The 18,761-nt window shown below is 38.9% G+C and overlaps 3 protein-coding genes across 3 annotated transcripts; all 3 read left to right on the top strand.

Moving 5' to 3' along the window:
• The first annotated feature begins 63 nt into the window (after positions 1 to 63).
• LOC135636873 (protein NRT1/ PTR FAMILY 2.11-like) lies at positions 64 to 2,648 on the top strand. The gene is made up of 4 exons (XM_065148986.1): positions 64 to 334; positions 530 to 747; positions 1,062 to 1,615; positions 1,745 to 2,648. Exons 1-4 carry the CDS (start codon positions 250 to 252, stop codon positions 2,598 to 2,600), a joined length of 1,713 nt encoding a protein of 570 aa, XP_065005058.1. The 5' UTR covers positions 64 to 249; the 3' UTR covers positions 2,601 to 2,648.
• A 480-nt stretch (positions 2,649 to 3,128) lies between these two features.
• Positions 3,129 to 6,664, top strand: LOC135636233 (LRR receptor-like serine/threonine-protein kinase FEI 2). Its single transcript, XM_065147868.1, has 13 exons — positions 3,129 to 3,342; positions 3,431 to 3,566; positions 3,662 to 3,733; positions 3,986 to 4,057; positions 4,161 to 4,232; positions 4,311 to 4,382; positions 4,458 to 4,529; positions 4,712 to 4,818; positions 4,945 to 5,130; positions 5,205 to 5,537; positions 5,620 to 5,874; positions 6,008 to 6,141; positions 6,217 to 6,664. Exons 1-13 carry the CDS (start codon positions 3,252 to 3,254, stop codon positions 6,436 to 6,438), a joined length of 1,824 nt encoding a protein of 607 aa, XP_065003940.1. The 5' UTR covers positions 3,129 to 3,251; the 3' UTR covers positions 6,439 to 6,664.
• A 1,608-nt stretch (positions 6,665 to 8,272) lies between these two features.
• Positions 8,273 to 14,000, top strand: LOC135635324 (uncharacterized). Its single transcript, XM_065146329.1, has 5 exons — positions 8,273 to 8,381; positions 12,709 to 12,881; positions 12,960 to 13,058; positions 13,167 to 13,318; positions 13,411 to 14,000. Exons 2-5 carry the CDS (start codon positions 12,711 to 12,713, stop codon positions 13,790 to 13,792), a joined length of 804 nt encoding a protein of 267 aa, XP_065002401.1. The 5' UTR covers positions 8,273 to 8,381; positions 12,709 to 12,710; the 3' UTR covers positions 13,793 to 14,000.
• Positions 14,001 to 18,761: the final 4,761 nt, after the last annotated feature.

The following is an 18,761-nucleotide window of genomic DNA, read 5'->3' on the forward strand; positions in this document are numbered from 1 at the left end:
TAAACATCGGACATACATGTGGGATACCTTCCGTTCATTAATATAACACAATCGACCACCTAATCCGGATCATCTTCTCTTGTGAGGGACTCCTCATTGGAAAGATCTGAGGGATTCGGACATCGCCATGGAGCTCCCTTGAATAATTTTCCTCCTCAGATTGCACGCCTAGGCCGTTGCTCCTCTCAGTTGTATGGAGATCTGAAGAGAGGACAAGGGGGAGGGGAGAGAGAAGAGCCAAAGGGAACAATGGAGGCCTCCGAGAGCGGCGCGGCGGCCGTCGGCGAGCCTCTTATCAAGCACAGGGGCTGGAAAACCATGCCATTCGTCATCGGTACGATCTTCGTGATCCTGCAATCTCAACGGTTTTGTGTCTTGGAACGAATCGATTGATTCGGTGGCTACTCGATAAGATATTTTGCATGAGATCAGAACGATTGCGTTCATGCATGCATGCATGGGATGCGTCGGGTGATCTTACCCTGTTCCTGTCCTCCTAAGATGAGATGAATGGTGCGCGTGCATGCAGGGAACGAGACGTTTGAGAAGCTGGCGACGATCGGCACGCTGTCGAACCTGCTGGTGTACCTGACGGTGGTGTTCCACCTGAGTAGTGTCGCGGCGGCCACCAGCCTCAACGTGTTCAACGGGACGACCAACCTGGCCACCATCCTTGGGGCGTTTGTCTCCGACACGTACTGGGGGCGGTACGCCACCCTCGGCTTCTCCTCCATGGCTTCCTTGCTGGTACTCACGCTCCCCGCTCTCCTCCTCCATCTCTTCCCGTTTGTTCGCATCTCTCTACCCTATATTGTCTGTGAGGCAGAACCAGTCAACAAGGTGATGATGAACAAAGAAATCGATAATCGTAATTAATAATCGAAGAGGGTAAAAACCAGAACCCGATCACGAAATCTTCGAACTGACTCTAATATTCCTATAACATCAAGGATCGAATAGTTCATCTGGATTTGGGCTTCCAACTCTGGGACCGATAAGCTAAGCCTGAGAATGAGCAACCAGGTCCGATACATCAGTAACATACTGCTAAATCTTGGAAGGGAATGGCGATCATGACGCTCACTGCAGCCGTCTCCAAGTTGCACCCTCCGCCGTGCATACAAGACCAGACGTGCGAGGGACCGACGTCATTCCAGCTGTTCTTTCTCATCCTCGGCTTCGGGCTCCTGGTGATCGGCTCCGGTGGGATCAGGCCGTGCAACATCGCCTTCGGCGCAGACCAGTTCGACCCCACGACGGAGTCCGGTAAGAAGGGCATCAACAGTTTCTTCAACTGGTACTACTTCACCTTGACGATCGCCGTCGCCTTCTCCTCCACCGTCATCATCTACCTCCAGAGCAATGTGAGCTGGACGCTGGGCTTCGCCATTCCTACTATGCTTATGGCCGTCTCTTGCGTGTTCTTCTTCGTGGCGTCGAGGATCTACGTGAAGGTGAAGCCCGAGGGGAGCCCCGTCACTAGCATCGTGCAGGTTCTGGTGGCCTCGTTTAGGAAGCGAGGAATGAAGCTGCCTGATGACCCAAAGCAGGCCCTGTTCAACCCTCCACATGTTAGTACTCTGGTCGCCAAGCTATCATACACTGATCAGTTCAAGTAAGCATGCCGTGGCACCAACACTCGTTCCAGTAGTTTGAGCCTTTTGCTTCACCTATTAACAGAGAAGAAGAAGGACAGGCACTTGCATGATTTGTAATCTGGTCTTTCGTGGCTTCGTGGTGTCAGGTTTCTGGACAAAGCTTCAATTATATACTCCGCTGATGAGATCAATGCCAATGGCTCAGCTGCGAACCCATGGAAGTTGTGCAGCATACAACAAGTTGAGGAGGTGAAATGTGTGGCACGAATCATTCCCATCTGGTCCACGGGTATCCTCTACTACATCGCAGTGGCTCAACAGACCACTTACGTGGTCTTCCAAGCCCTTCAATCCGATCGACATGTCTCCAAGAACCTAGAGATACCCGGAGCCTCCTTCACCATCTTTTCCAGCATCGCCCTCACGGTCTGGATACCTCTCTACGACCGGATCGTGGTCCCGCTGCTCCAACGAATCACCAAGAAGGACGGCGGCATCTCGCTGCTCCAGCGCATGGGAATCGGCATCCTTCTTTCCATCGTCGCCATGTTCGTCTCGGGGCTGGTGGAACAGCGGCGGCGGAGCATCGCGCTCCACTACCCAAGCATCGGAACAACCACCGGCGGCGGCGGGATCTCCGCCATGTCTAGCTTCTGGCTGGTGCCGCAGCTGCTGCTCTTGGGGCTGTCGGAGGCGTTCAACCTGGTGAGCCAACTGGAGTTCCTCTACAAACAGTTCCCGGAGAACATGAGGAGCCTGGCGGGGTCGCTGCTGTTCTGCGGCATTGCCATCGCCAGCTACCTGAGCGGGCTGATGGTGATGATCATTCACCACGCGACGGCGGACAACGGGCAGGGGAAATGGTTGGCGCAGGATCTCAACGAGGGACGACTGGAGCTGTTCTACTATTTCATAGGAGTGATTGGGGCCGTTAACTTCATCTATTTCATTGCGTGTGCAAAGTGGTACAGATACCGAATCCTGGATGGGGAGTCTCATTAGCGTAGTCCACGCTAACGTGCCTTTAATAAAAGAGGTAGATTTCAGAGTCCTAGCTGTGCTCTTCTTACTTATTAATCTACGTGGATGATCATTTATGACATTGTTACAAGCTTTGAATTCATGTGATTGAGAGAAGTTATTTTTGCTACAATAATAACTCAAAAGTCTCCCCCCATTAAATCAAAATTAAGAAATATAAGTGAAAAATGAAACGAAATAAAAAAAATCTAGAAAATGCATTTGGAGGCACTCGAGTACGGCAGTTACCCCGAAAACTCCAGATTCCTCTGCTGCATCCCACGTGCCGCCAAAGGAATCCAAAGCCCGGCGTCACGTGCCCGGGAACCCTCGTTCCCTGACCGTTGTCTCCCAACACGCACGTGCCAAGGCCGGGTTCCGCCCCTGCCCCCCTCCGTCGTTTCAAAATCGTCCACGCCCAACGGCTAAATAACTCTCTTGGACGCCCGGCACGAATTCCGACTCCTTGTCCCCACCCATTCCTCCCTCTTCACCGCATGATCATCTTTTTATCGTCGTCTTTTGTTGGTATTAGGGAGAAGCACACTTCCCAAAACCAACCTCTACCCTTCCTCTGTAACTCCATTCCATTTCCTCCTCCGTTCACTCTGATCGAGCAAGCCAACACGGTGAATGGGGAAGCAGAGGATCGGCTCATGGTGGTTCTGCTGGGCTCTCTACGTCTTCGTCCTGCTCCCTTCCGCCTGTGCCTTGACCGCTGATGGTAATTTCTGACAACTCCATCTTTCTTGTTCTTGTTGTTGGAAGAGGTTTAGTGAGGTGAAGAGGATGGGCTTGGTTTGGGCTGGCAGGAGAATCTCTGCTGGAACTCAAGCTGGGTTTCAACGACTCCAAGCAGATGCTGCGGAGCTGGCGGCCCTCCGACTCCAATCCTTGCTCCTGGCTCGGCGTCGCCTGCCACCTCTCCGACCTCACCGTCCGCTCCATGTCCGCTCTCTCTCTCTCTCTCTCTCTCTCTCTCTCTCTCTCTCTATGGCTTCTCTGTCTTTCTATCTCTCTGATCTTTTTGGTTGCTGCTGCAGTAACTTGCCCTACATGCAGCTCGGTGGCATCATATCCCCAAGCATCGGCCGGCTCCGAAGGCTTCAGAGACTGTAAGAACATCGCCTTTCTTCCTTTTAATCTTCAAGGAAAAAAATCTTTGGATGCATGTAAGATATATACAATGTTCTAACATAATCTTTGTTTAATCTTTTAGAATGTCATTTTTTAGTTCGGATTGATTCTTCACAGGCGTTTGATTGTGACTAGATACAATATTTGCACCAGGAAAGAGAAATGTTTCTTTCTGTGTAGAATATCTTTCATCTCAAGTACTTGATGCAATTATATGGGTGTTTTGGCAGGGCTTTGCATCAGAACAGCTTACATGGGCCCATTCCACCTGAGATCAAGAACTGCACCGAGCTAAAAGCCCTGTATGCTAACTTCTTCTCCTCACCTCCCTCTTTGTCCCATCCTTTCACCGAGTTTGACTGCTGATCTCCATTTGGTTGTGCCGCATTGTGTTGCTTTCTCAAGGTATCTGAGAGCTAATTACCTTCAAGGGAGCATTCCACCCGAGATCGGAGAACTCGCCCACCTCACCATCCTGTATCTCTCCATCCTTCTAATCTGTGATTATGTTTTACCTTTGTCTGGGTCTTTATGAGTTTGATGTGCAAAATGCAGGGACTTGTCGAGTAATCTGCTGAGGGGTGCGATTCCTCCATCAATTGGCCGTCTGACTCAATTGCGTTTTCTGTGAGTCTTCGATGCCACCGCCGTTGTTGGCTCAGCATTTCACCATTTGTTTGACTGTGATTCATCAAAGTGCAGAAATCTATCGACCAACTTCTTCTCCGGGGAGATTCCAACTGTTGGAGTTCTTGCAAGTTTCAGAAACACCTCGTAAGCCCTTCTAAATGTTTGATCTGTGGAAAATTTCTTGTTTTCATCTTCACATGTTTTGATAAAGTAAAAACTGGGTGGATTATGTGGAGAAATAATTGAGACATTAGCATTTGTTATTGTTGTTGTTTCACAATATTTCTACTGCAGAACATGATTCTGATGGTGCATAGATAATGCAGGTTTGTCGGGAATCTGGAATTATGTGGCTTGACAATTCAGAAAGTTTGTCGTGGTTCCATGGGCTTTCCTGCAGTGCTACCACACACCAACACTTTCTCTTCACCAGGCATGTCTCAGTGACACTGCTTTCTGAACTCCATTCGGCCTTCATTGTTCAAAATATCAGGTGTTGATCAACCAGCAGTTGTCTAATGTCTTGAATGTGTCCTAAACTTTTCCTAAAACTTTCCAGGAATCTCATCGATCCCGACAAAAAGATCATCACATTTTCTGAATGGGGTTATCCTTGGCGCCATGACCACGATGGCCCTTGCATTAGTTTCGATCCTTGGCTTCCTTTGGATTTGCTTGCTCTCAAGGAAGGAAAAGCTTGCTGAAAACTATGTCAAAGTCCAAAAACAACTTGTGCAAGATGTTGGTAAGCTATATACATCCCTCTAATTCTCCCTCGACCATGATAAAACTTGCTGACATAATTTTCTTTCTGATTAGGCACCAAGCTTGTCACCTTCCATGGAAACCTCCCATATCCGTCCCAGGAAATCATAAAGAAGCTGGAGCTGCTTGATGAAGATGATGTGATTGGTTCTGGAGGCTTTGGCACTGTCTACAAGATGGTCATGGACGATAACAATGCGTTTGCTGTTAAAAAGATAGATTGGTACCGCAAAGGAGTCGATCAGATCTTTGAGAGGGAGCTGGAGATCTTGGGCAGCATTAAGCACATTAACCTTGTCAATCTGCGAGGCTACTGTACGCTGCCATCTGCAAGGCTTCTCATTTATGATTACTTGCCCTTGGGCAGCCTTGACCATTACCTTCATGGTAAGCTTCTCCGTTGCTCACTGCTGTATCTTCCAAGCCTAACACCATTGCAAAAGATCTATTGACCGCCTCGTAATTTCAGAAAATGGTGGAGAAGATCAACCTTTGAATTGGAATGCACGCATGAAAATTGCTCTTGGTTCCGCGAGAGGGCTGGCCTACTTGCACCATGATTGCACTCCCAGGATCGTTCACAGGGACATCAAATCCAGCAACATTTTACTTGACAGGAGCCTGGAACCTCATGTCTCAGATTTCGGCTTAGCCAAGCTCCTGGTAGACGACGATGCCCATGTCACCACTGTGGTTGCTGGCACCTTCGGCTATCTGGCACCAGGTTTGCAATTTGCTCCTTGCATGACGAGTTGGTTCATCTGCGTTCCTGCTTATCTCGCTGCGACTTGTGTGCCTGTCATGAAGGCACGCCTCTCAGTATGAACTACTAACACAATGGTATTTCAATGCTCCAGAGTACCTGCAAAATGGACATGCAACAGAGAAGTCAGATGTGTACTCCTTTGGAGTTCTCCTGTTAGAGTTGGTGACTGGAAAAAGACCTACAGATCCATCCTTTGTGAGGAGAGGCTTGAACATTGTTGGCTGGGTAATTAGATCCATATTATTGCTCTGCTCTTGTTGATCACCATGTCAGAAGAGCTCACTTGTTATGAATCTGCAGCTAAACACGCTGGAAGAGGAGAATCGCCTGGAGGAAATTGTGGATGAAAAGTGCGGTAACGTCGACGTCGAAGCAGTAGAAGCGATCCTTGATATAGCTGCGATGTGCACCGATGCGAATCCTGATGAACGCCCATCGATGAGTAGAGTGCTGCAGATGCTTGAGGAGGAGATAATGTCTCCCTGCTTGAGTGATTTCTATGAACCTCACTTGGATATCTAACTTCATCTTGGTGGAGTTCTTCATGGAAACATCCTTTTGTACATAACTGCTGGTTGGAAGCTACATGACAATTTCCATATCAAATCCTGACTTGGAAATTTTGTCACTTGGGAATGCACCTTTTTCCTCCAAATCTGATGAGAACAATTTTTTTTTCTAAAAAGAAAAAAAATATATTAAGTCAAAAAATAGGTATGTCCTATCATCTGAAGATCAGCACATAAGAAGTTGGAGAAATCCAACAGTCAGTCATTCCTCCAAATAAAATAGGCAATTTTTGTATTGATTTATCTTTCTATACACGGAGTGACAGTTACATTAATAAAATAATACATCAAATGAAAGATATCATACACAAGTTTAGTTTAAGAATGGTCTAATTCTTTTCTCAAAATTCAAGCCATAACCTCTGCATCAAGCTTGATTAATATTTTTCTTACTCGCATCAAGCCATAACCTCATCACGATTCGATTACCATTATATAAATCTATAAACATCACAATATATTAAGCAACAGGTAATATAAAGTGATAAAATATTAAATAATAATAATAGATAAAAAGATTATGTCAAGTCACATATGTCATCACTCACGTGGCTTGCAGGGCACCTATGACTAGCAATTACATATTACCCCATATAGTTAATCATGATTAGCATCCCGACCCAGATTCTTCTTATGTTGTTAGCTTCGTCGATGGAAAAAATCTCACGTGTAGTCATGTGAAAACAAACACACAAAAGAAAAGAATAAAAATATAATTTTATTATCTTTTAAATTATTAATTTATATAAAAAATAATTTCCTCTTCTCCTTCTCTTTCCAAACTGTTTGCCCGTCGCTTGCCACGCTCGTCTCTCATTGCTCGCCCATCGCACCCACTCGTCCATCGCACATGTCGCTCACTGCTCACCTATCGCACTTGTTGCTTACTGCACTTACTCACCCATTGCTCGCTTGCCGCACTTGTTGCTCATCACTTACTCGTCGCTTGTCAAAGAGTAAGAACTCGAGGACATGCTTGGCGATGGCGATGATCAGCATGCCATCGTTGAACGACATGCCTACGAGCATCACGAGGTAGGCGAGGCTGATGCGCAGCACATGCAATTTTTTTTGGGCAAGCCCCTCGCCGATGTGATTGGCTCCTGACCTGACGAGGCGACAACGGTGGAGCCACTCAAGGAGCAAGGAGAAGGCAAAGATGATGACAAAAACGAGGGCATACATGTCACCCTTGGTGCCAAGCTAGGCCATGAATAGGATCTTCAAGTTCTTGCCCCAGAAGATGGTCATGTGGGGGTCGTGCAGTAAGCTAGCGACAAGTGCGACGAGCGAGCGACAGGAGAATAGGTGCGACGAGCGAGCGACAGGAGAATAGGTACGATGAGTGAGTGGGTGCAGTAAGCGAGCAACGAGTGATAGGTGCAGCGGGTGAGCAGGAAGGTGAGACAAGCAACGCATGAGCAATGGGCGAAAAATGTATATAAAATAAATAATTTAAAAGATAATAAAATTATATTTTTATCTTTTTTATTTATATTTTTTTGTCACGTGATAACACATACGATTTTTTTATCGATAAAATTAACGACGTAAGGAGAATTGAGATTAAATATTTTATTTTTATAAGTATATGGATCATAATATTATTTTTTAAAATATAAAGACTAAGATGCTAATCATAATTAACTAAATGGATAATATGTATTTACAAGGTTTTGAGACCCAGTTTTAAGACGTCTTCGATACGACGCTGCTCATAAGAGTAATACAGGTAAAAGGGTAAAATTGGAAAGTGAAATCTGTCTTTTGCATTATATACATGCAAAGGAGTGAGTCCTCCCCATTCTTCCCCAGTAGATCCGTTCGTCTGGCTTGGCCAGGGCTTCGGCGTCCTCTCCCTTCTTGATTCGCCATCTTGCCTTCCGGAATCCTGTGGTATGTCTTCGATCTCCAATCCCTTCCGTCGTCCCCCCTTCTTCCTAGATCTCTCTAGGTTTTGGATCCTCGGAAGATGCTGTGGTCCTTCGCTTTCTTTGTCGATTTCCGTTCATAGTCTGTCGGACTACTAGCTTTCATGTTAAGATATGGTGACTTTATGTGTATCATCTCCATCTAGTTTGATATATGTATTGCTGTAGAATAACTTTGTGTATTCCAAAATCATCTCTTTAGATGAGAATTGGGGAGTGGATGGATGCATCATTTCTTGTTCAAATATATGTATTTCTTTGAAGAGTAGTATTGTATTGACAAAATTGTAACTATTATTTATTACTATGGATTGCTTGATGGGTGGAACGAGAACAAATCTTGGTTGTATGGGGCTGACATTAGACAAGGGTTTTGCATTTACTTAAACGCCCGCAAGTTCAGAGTTGCTTGAATTCATCGATTTGTGATCCAATTCTGACATGTTATATTTTACTTTTGGGTCATATAGATACTAATGTGGGCATATGATTGTCGTTATTTAGTGTCTGATTGGAGTCTATGGACCTAAGTGTTATAGGTCTGGGTGGAGTTCTTTCTAAGGGATGAAGTTAACTGGATTCTTTCCTTTTTCTTGGTGAGATAGGGTTCCCAGGTTTACATTTTCTTATTCTTTTGAGGGAAGTTATGGCCCCAAGTTTGATAAGTATAAAATACTATTTCTCATCTTACAAAAGGGGACTAAGAAAAATAGATATTCATGACTTTCATGAGAAATTGAAGGTGATTCGGAATAGGCATCTTCACATTAGCTCTTACTTTCTTTACTGTGTAAATCTCTCTTATACAAACAATGTCTTAGTCTTTTCTATGATCAATCCTATTGTATTCTAGATCTTTTGTAATAAAACAACATGATTTGTTATAGAACATTAGTCATCATTATACTGTTCACAATCAACTTTAATAGCAACTTTATTGGGATTTTTTTGTGAATCAATATTTTAATTGACATGGGGGCCTTTTCATATAGCTGTCTTCCTTTGTTTTTCTGAAGAAAGTGAGGTATTAGGAGTCATTCCTCTGACAAAAGGTTTGAAACCCTTGAATATGCATTTGGAATTGCAAATGGATTTAAATAAATGGGTAATAAGATAGTAGAATGGTTTGCTACCTATGGTGAAATGAAAAAAGTTAACAAAAGAGGATGGAGGAAATTGTTACTAATGTGATAAAATGTTTTGATAATCTTATGGAATAATTTAACGTTATTCTTTTCTATTATGAGCTGACAACATAGGTAAAATTTGTAATGATTTAGTTGAAACATCTAAAAGGTGAAAAGTAGCTTAACATCCATATTTGGTGCAGCATATATGAAAACAATTACCTCTTCCTCATCTTTCTCCTACTCCACTCCTCCTCTTATTGGTGTCGACCATTATTGCTGGCATGCCATATGTCAGTAAACCATATGCCAGTTCGTACATGACCTGTAATGATGATGCACGATAGAATGCTAATTGTACAAATGATTTATCTTGAGATTAGTAATAATTCAGCTGACACAATCTTCTGACTTCTGATATTGTTGGGGATAAATTGGTTAGTGATTCATTTTCATTTTGCTTTAATTTTTGAATAAATTTTATCAGCTCATGGGGATTATGTGAATATCATATGTTGCAACATTTAATAGTGTTTGAATTGCCTAGGGGAAAGGAAAAATGGAGTGAAAAAAAGACAAAAGAACCAAATTTCTTATTCCCAGTAATCCTCCATGCATTTTTCTCACATCACAGTTGGTATCATAGAATGTTGTTCCACATCATATTGGTACTTTGGTACTACAGCATTTGTCCTGCATCAATTATAATTTGAAGTTTGTGGCAATGATGGCATATATTTGGTGTTAATTATGATGCCGATCCTTGGTATATTTAATTGTCATAATGTCTTCAACGTTAGCGATTATTGGGAGTTCGTTTATCTTAGAGAAACCCATTTTTGACATGGTGTGATCTTCCATAGGGATCGGTTTGGAAGCCTGAATATATATATATACATATATATATATATATATATATGTATGTATATATATATATATATATGTATGCATACATATATATATATATATGTGTGTGTATATGTATATGTATATGTATATGTATATATATATATATATATATATATATATATATATATATATTCATGCTTTTATTGAGATTGTGCAAGATGAGAATTTTAAATAAAGGAAGAATCTATTTAATTGATGTTGTCATAGAATTCAAAATATGGTTTATACAGCCACTTATCAAGTTATATAATGTAGTGTGATGTCAGCATTTTATGACCTTATTTTTACTATATGGTAGTAATTTTCTCATCGCATCTTAAATCCAGATTTTCATGTAAATAGAATATCCGCGGGTAAAACTTGAAGCTAAAATCACGACCATCGTCGATGACACCTCCTCGGTTGTACAAACTGAGTCCTTCCTTTCTGAAAATTCATTTCTCCTCCGTGCCTTTCTAGGGTTTCATGCTTGTATTGCTCGAAGTTCCGATGGTGCAACTTTGGTATCCAATGTGTTCCCCCTCTTCTCCCTAGATCTTTCTAGGATCTTGGATCATTGCTAGAGCCTTTGTTGATTTGCTTGACCCCCTCCTTCGTCCGGATTCTCGTCGATTGCCTCTCACGAGTCTGTTGGATTACTTGCCGTCATGTAATGATCTGACAAATCAATATCCGTGATGTTGTTCAATTCTGTGTAATTTCTCCTGTTCTCAGTTTTTATACTCTTGGATGGAGTTTAGATAGGAACTGGGGGATGGGTGGATGTATCATTATTTCCAGATTTTGTATTTGTCTGTGGTGCTTATATTGGACTGATCTAATTGTAACTATCGTTTTTAGAACTGGATAATTGAATCTCACGAATGGGAACAAATAGGATGGGTATAAAACAAGGGTGTCACCTTTTGTTGTAGAAGATGAATGTGCATAAATTTAGAGATGCTTGGATGAGTCAATTCATTTAGATTCTAACTCTTACTGCTTTTATTTATTTATGCTAGGTCATCTAGACAGTTAGCCATATGATTATATAGTTTTGAGTTTCCTATTTGGGTAGCAATTGGTTTCTTATAAAGAATGAAACTGATATCATGTCTTTCTTTGGTGACAGCAATGTTAAAGTCTAAGATTGATAGTTTGAAAATGCTATTCCTTTATCTCATTAAAGGAGGCTAAGGAAAACATATGCTATATTCTTGAGAAATTAGAGAGTTCAGTATATGGTAGTTTCTTTTCTTTAGTGCTCTTATTCTCTTTGTAGGATTAGCATTTGCTGCCTTAATTTATTTCTTCTATAAAATAACATGTCGATTCTGGAGCATTAGTAGCCACTGGGCTGTTTGAATTTTATTCACATACAAAAATTATATTGGAGTTACTTCAGTCTATTAATTGGCATGATTAACTTTTCATCCAGCCATCTTACTCTCTTTGTAGAAAGTGAAGTATTCCTCCAACAAAAAAGTTGAACACTTGAAATTTTAACTGGTGCTGGGTATAGATTATAAAAAGATAGAAGAATTGGTACAAGGATAAATTGCTGCAAAGTTCACAAAGGAGGACTGTGGAAAGTTTTGCTTATGTAATTAGTATTGATGATTACATGGGATCTTCAATTATCATTTTACTTGGTTGTATCTAATGACATAGGTGAAGCATCCGATAGCCAAAAAGTTGCATCAACTTGGTAAAATCCACATATGCTGCAGCATGTATGAAAACAATCAGTTGTTCCACAGGTGCATGGCTTGTGGATGCTTGATCTTATGAATAATTAACATTGATTATGGAAGATTGATGATTATTTACTAGAGACACAATTGTCTAAAATTGTTGGTGATATTTAGTTTACATTGGAAGTTTGTGCCATCATGGGATGAATCTGCTGATAAAAAGTAGCAATTGATGTGTTGACTGTTTTGATGCTTAAACAACAGTTCAGGTCGGAATGATTGTTTCACTATTTGTCTGGATCAGTATGAAATGGACGGACGGTACTCCTGGTCCAAGTGTGAGCCGCTATGTAGACTGCCCCTGTTTCGACAGTTCAGTTCGAATCATTAAAAAAATTATTAAAAAATGCCAGCCCTCTTCACCCTGAATGTGAAGGGTGTGCTTTCTCCTCCTTTAATCCATGCAATAGTTGACCCTTTATGCCTTATCAACTTCATCATGATCATAGATTGCTCAAGTGACTTTGCCGTCAGATATTGACCGCCTGGCCATAGAAATTGACTTTCTTTATGCTATATGCAGACATGTACAATAATTTGGGCAACCAGGCTGGGGTGCAGGGACCCACGATTAATCCACAGCCTAATCCTTTTGGCGATGCATTATATGGAGCTGGGTCTGGACTTATTCGAGGTAGCCTGGGGGCATATGGAGAGAGGTTCTTGGGCTCAAGTTCTGAATTCATGCAAAGCAATGTGAGAAACTATACAGAAAATGGACTTATGGCTTCTTATTTGTGCTATACTCTTAACATCCGATCTCTGATGCAACAGATTAGCCGGTACTTCTCCAACCCTCAGTATTATTTTCAAGTGAATGATCAATATGTGAGGAACAAGTTGAAAGTTATCTTATTTCCGTTCCTGCACAGGGTAAATCAACTATCTTTGCTTACTTCCAGCTTCTAATTTATACCTTTTCTTTTGAACCACCTTACAACAAAAAAGGATCTCTTCACCTGAAAAAAAAAAGTCTTTCAGGGCCACTGGACTAGAATAACTGAGCCTGTTGGAGGTAGGCTATCTTATAAACCCCCAGTATATGACATAAATGCACCAGATCTGTATATCCCCTTCATGGCATTTGGAACATACATCATTCTTGCAGGCTTCTTATTTGGTCTTCTTGGAAAGTAAGTCGGTCCGAGTTTTTTTCTCATATATGTCGAAAGCTATCAGTGTCTCCAGAGCAACACTAATCCTAAGCATTGTCATACTCTTGCAGATTTAGTCCAGAAGCTCTGAGCTTACAGTTCACAAGGGGACTTGCTGGCTGGTTTTTGCAGGTTCTGATACTAAAGGGATTGTTATATTCATTAGGTGGTGGGGAAGCACCACTTCTTGATATCGTGGCATATGGTGGGTATGCTTTCACGGGGATGTCCTTGACTATGTTGGCCAGGCTGTGCTGGAGCTACACGTATTATTTTCTGATGCCATGGATGAGTCTCTGCATGGGGGTGTTTTTGGTGAAGACGATGAAGAGGGTGCTTTTCACGGAAATGAGGAGTTATGAGAAGCATTCGAGCCGGCAACACTATCTGCTGCTCTTCATGGCAATTGCTCAGTTCCCTCTATTCTTCTGGCTCGGCAAAATAGCAGCATAAAGTTTTATATCCATGATTATTGTTTAGATGATGTCGATATTTATTTCCCTTTATTTGTTCCTTTAAGGGAGAGTATCTGTGCTGCTCAAAATTATGCAAAAAAGGGAAATAATCTGCTCAGAACAGATTGAATTCTCTTCATGTCTTCAGATGTGGTGATGATGGTTGGGAGTTCATATCTTTTAGAGAACCACTGGAAGACTTCTCAGATGGTGTGACCTTTCTCAGGGATCAGTTTGTAAGCCTGCAAGTTCTAAAGAAAATTGTTATGATTGGATATTGCGATGCCATCTTTTGAATTGGATTTCAAATATTTTTGTGGGTAAAATGATAAAAATACCAGAATCAGATGTGAAATAAGTTTGGATTATGTAATGATTAGCTGAGCTTTAAAATGAATATGTTGTACGTATAACATCTTTTGGGATGGTAAATTGTTTTAATCCGCTTAAATCAAATTGAGATAAGGACAAATATAAACATGTAAAACAGATATCTAAGATGGATGGTGTAAGCACGAGCTCAATCTTTTCAATGATGATAAGTCAGAGTCAAAGATTTGAAGGATGATATATTGTTTTTTATTTTTGAAGATTTTACTAAAAAACTTAATAATGTGGTTTTAGTGAATGGCGCTCACATATTTATTTTTTTTATTAGAGGATGAATCCAAAAATATCTTTCAATTAGCTTGATTTGACTAAGGCTTGATTCAATTCAATCTGAGTCTTGATCTAGGTCGATCGAATTCTGGTTGGATCCTAAGCGGGTCGCGACGAAGGTTACACTCTTATGAGCGGTAGTAACGAATAACGATCCTCTTCTCTCTAATGATGAACAATGACAACATCCTCCCCTCTTCGATAGTGATGGCATCATTGAGGAGCGACGACCTCATCTCATCCCCAACGACAACAACTAAGTCACCTCTTCAATGATCTCATCTCCTCTCCAACCATTAACGTGCCATTATTTTGTCAATGGGCCATGACATCATCAATCATAAAAGTAAGATGTTGAAAAGAACCAAAATTTTGATACTATTGCTAACGCTCCTCAAAACTTTGTAAGATTGAGAAATTTAATTATTTAAAAATTTAAAAATTTGAAATTATTTAAATTATTTTATTTTACTTGTTCAGATCACTATAAATGGTCACGCAAATAAAGAGACGAGTATAGTAAATTTGGTTATCGATGTTATATATTGGTGTAAACATAGATACCAAAACACTATTATATATAGTGTTCAACGATTTAAAATAATTCATATCCAACTAAGCATCCAATACCTTCATAAATATTAGATGAACAGTAAATTAGGGTCCAATACCTTTGGAAACGATACGATAGCCATAAAAAAAAGAATTAATGAGTTGAATAATCAAAAAATAAGTGTCATGACTAATGTACCTTAGAAAAAAAATCTCATATTTGGCCTTTTATTGACTCTAAAATAAGAGAAAAAAAATATAAAAATAATACAAAACATGTTAGAACATGATATTATGATTTTAAAAAAGTTTAATTAGATTTAGAAATAATCGAAGATATTCAAACTTAAGTTACATAAGTTATACTCGAGTCACATTAAACAACAGATTCAATATAGGAATCCTTTATTTCTTCAATTAATGATCTAAAAAATAAAAAAAATAAAAAATAATATAATAGATATTATAAATATTTTATTATAATAGTAAAAAAGTTTGAGTAGGTCTAGGAATAATTGAAGATATTCAAACATAAGTTATACTTAAGTTACATTGGATCATAGATTTAATGTAGGAATCCCTTATTTATTCAATTAATGACCCAAAAAATTAAAAAAATAATAATATAATGACCGTTAGAAATATGTTATTATAATTTTGATGAAGTTTTAGTATGTTTGAGGATAATTGAAGATATTTACACTTATACTCAAGTTATACTATATTATAGATTCAATGTGAGAATCCCCTATTTCATCAATTAATGACCCAAAAATAAAAAAAAACCAATATAGTAGTTGTTAGAAATATGTTATTATAGTTTTGGAGAAGTTTTAATATGTTTGGAGATAATTGAATATATTTACACTTAAGTTACGTTTGGGTTACACTCCAATTACATTAGATCACAAATTCAACATAGGAATCCCCTATTTCATTAATTAATGACTTAGAAATTAAAAATAATTATACAAAGTGATACTAAACATATTAAGATATGATAGTTTTCAAAAAGTTTGGATAACTTTAGGGATAATTTTTCTATTTACTCTTATGTTATACTAAAGTTATATTCAATCACATTTTAATTTATTTAGTTAGGCATACTGCTTTAATATATTTTGTGACGCCATTATTACATGCAATATATATCATAACTTAAAGATTTATATTAATTAATATTAAGTTATATACAACTAATTAAAATTTATTTTTAGGTTTAATGTCGAAGAAGCTTTAAACATCCAATCCTCCTTCACTCCTTGCTATATTGCCCTTTGATGCATCCCCTCCTCCTTCCTCATCTGTCTCTCCTTAACTACCTCTAAACCCCCTTAATAATCCATAGTCAATAGTCATTGTTACATCGACTATTTTAGATATTATTTTTTGTTAATCTAATGTTAGGTTTTGAGCTGACCTGATTTACATTTTCCTTAGGGTTTGTTATCGTAATATTTATCCAAGGATACCTTTGTGTCACGATCGAATTTAACCCCAATAATATTGTTTTAATTTTCAGGGTTTCCATAGGGAACTAGAGATATTGAAACTATAGATTTGGGTTATCTTTTGAGAAGTTCTTTAGAGACCAGCTTTATAGTAGAGAAAATATAGAAATTCTAATGTCTAGATTGGTTTCTAGTTATGTTAATGTTGACGTTGTTGACTTTTGTTGGTTATACATATTTGTTTGTATTTTATTTTGTCAAACCAACTATACATCACCCCCCACATTACGATCTACTGTTGATGATTTTGATTCGTTAACTAAATATAATTGGCCACTTTTTCTATCTATTTTTTAATTTCAATGATAGTTTTCTATATATTTTTCTATTAGTTTTTTTATACATTTATTAAACTTGAATTTAGAATGTGCTCTTGTGGTAACCCACTAAAGCCTAGTTGCTTCCATATCACATACATCACTTACTAAATTCTTGAAAAGATAGACCATAGAGTAATTGTGATGTACATCTCAAAATATTTCTTTCATAAGAATTTTTGGATTTCTATCACTAACGATACTTAAAAAATCATAATATTTTTCGAGCTTAAAAAGAAATCATTCCTACGACACTCTCCCCTCAATCTCCGGTGCTCCAAATATAATAAAAAATAACTTTTTAGATATGATAAGATATATTTTAAGTTCAAGAAACGTCACAACCGATGTCACGTCACAATCGAGTCATTGACTCGAGTGTTTCAACCTGGGAATTGTCATCCGGTGAACGAAGACGAGCTGTCAACTAGCCTGAAGATGGAGAGATGCTGTTCAACGCAGACGACATTCGAACCGAGAAACACTGATCAACACCCTGTCGCGAGGCCCCAGCCTACCTCGATAACAAGATCCATCAACAATAGCTGTCATCATCATCAATATACCAAAATATTTTTTTAGATAAACGTGTGGCATTTATATCGACAATTGGACGAATGTACTAAAAAAATTATGCAAATATGCATCAAATATCCAAAAAAAACCTACCGAAAAAGTCCTTCCTCTATGTTCATTAAAGAAACAATCATTTCATAGTTGTGAACTTTCGACTCTCCTAAGAAAGATAATTAACTTATCATAAAATCCATCAAAGTCTTCACGATTTCATTCAATATGTTTTTTTATATGAAACTACCAATCCAAATCTTTCTTGTATGTTCGTAATAATTATCTTCGAAGTGTAATATTTATTTGTAAGAATTTATTCTTTGATTTCTTCAGCTATAGACTTGCTAGTGCAAGATCGATGACCTCGTTTATAAACTTTGTAATCCGACATATATCACTGCCACAAGCAATAATGATCCATCCAAAATTCTCAACCTTATATCATGCTTTAAGTTTGTCACTTCTACAAACTTGAATTTTCATTTCAAAATTCATCCTTTTAACAAATTCTTGCAAAGCTCTTTTAAGCTCTAAGATATCTTTAAATACCTACAAAACATGGACTCAAGCGTCAAATATCACAATAAATCTTTATATTTCATATTGTCATATGAACAATAGCAAATTTAATTTCATTTGGATATGGAGTTAAAATATTAATGTTAAAAGTTATATTCTTCTACAACCCTCCTCCAAGATTGAAATAGATCAGCTCACCAATAATATCACGGGCATCAAATGTACAATGATCTACATCTTCTTCGATTTCTTCTAGTATTCTCTGCTTAGCCCACTCTTCTTTGAATATCTCATAACTATTTTCGTTGTCATTACAAATGTTTTGTTTAAATTGAAGCTAGTAAGTTTGAGGTTGTGTAAAGTTCCTTCAATTTGTTCTTCTAACTCATGGCCACTTGCAAAAGCAAAGTTTGATGATTTAAGTTGTGTAGAGGTAGATCTTTCAACTTGATTTTAAAATTATTTCTTATTTCACTATTGACAAAGGTGTTGTTTCATTGAAAGTATTAATCTAATCTAGAAAACTGAATATTTCATTCCAAAGTGAATCATCTGTAATAAGTTACTCATATTTAAATGATATTCGAAACTAATAGACAAAACTACAAAGATATAATCATTTAATACTATATATTTTTTATTATTATCAAGGTGATGCTTTAATGATACTACAAATATTTTATTGATACTATAAAAAATCATATAGTGATTCAACTAGGTTGCAAAATACTATAAGATGATACAACAATGAAGTATTGATCATCGACATGGCACAAAGCTTAATACTCAACTAATGGCCATGGCGACAATGAACAACAGAAAGATCGATGTACTTTTA

The sequence above is a fragment of the Musa acuminata genome, chromosome BXJ3-4 (genome assembly GCF_036884655.1).
Source record: "Musa acuminata AAA Group cultivar baxijiao chromosome BXJ3-4, Cavendish_Baxijiao_AAA, whole genome shotgun sequence".
Classification (NCBI taxonomy): Eukaryota; Viridiplantae; Streptophyta; class Magnoliopsida; order Zingiberales; family Musaceae; genus Musa; species Musa acuminata.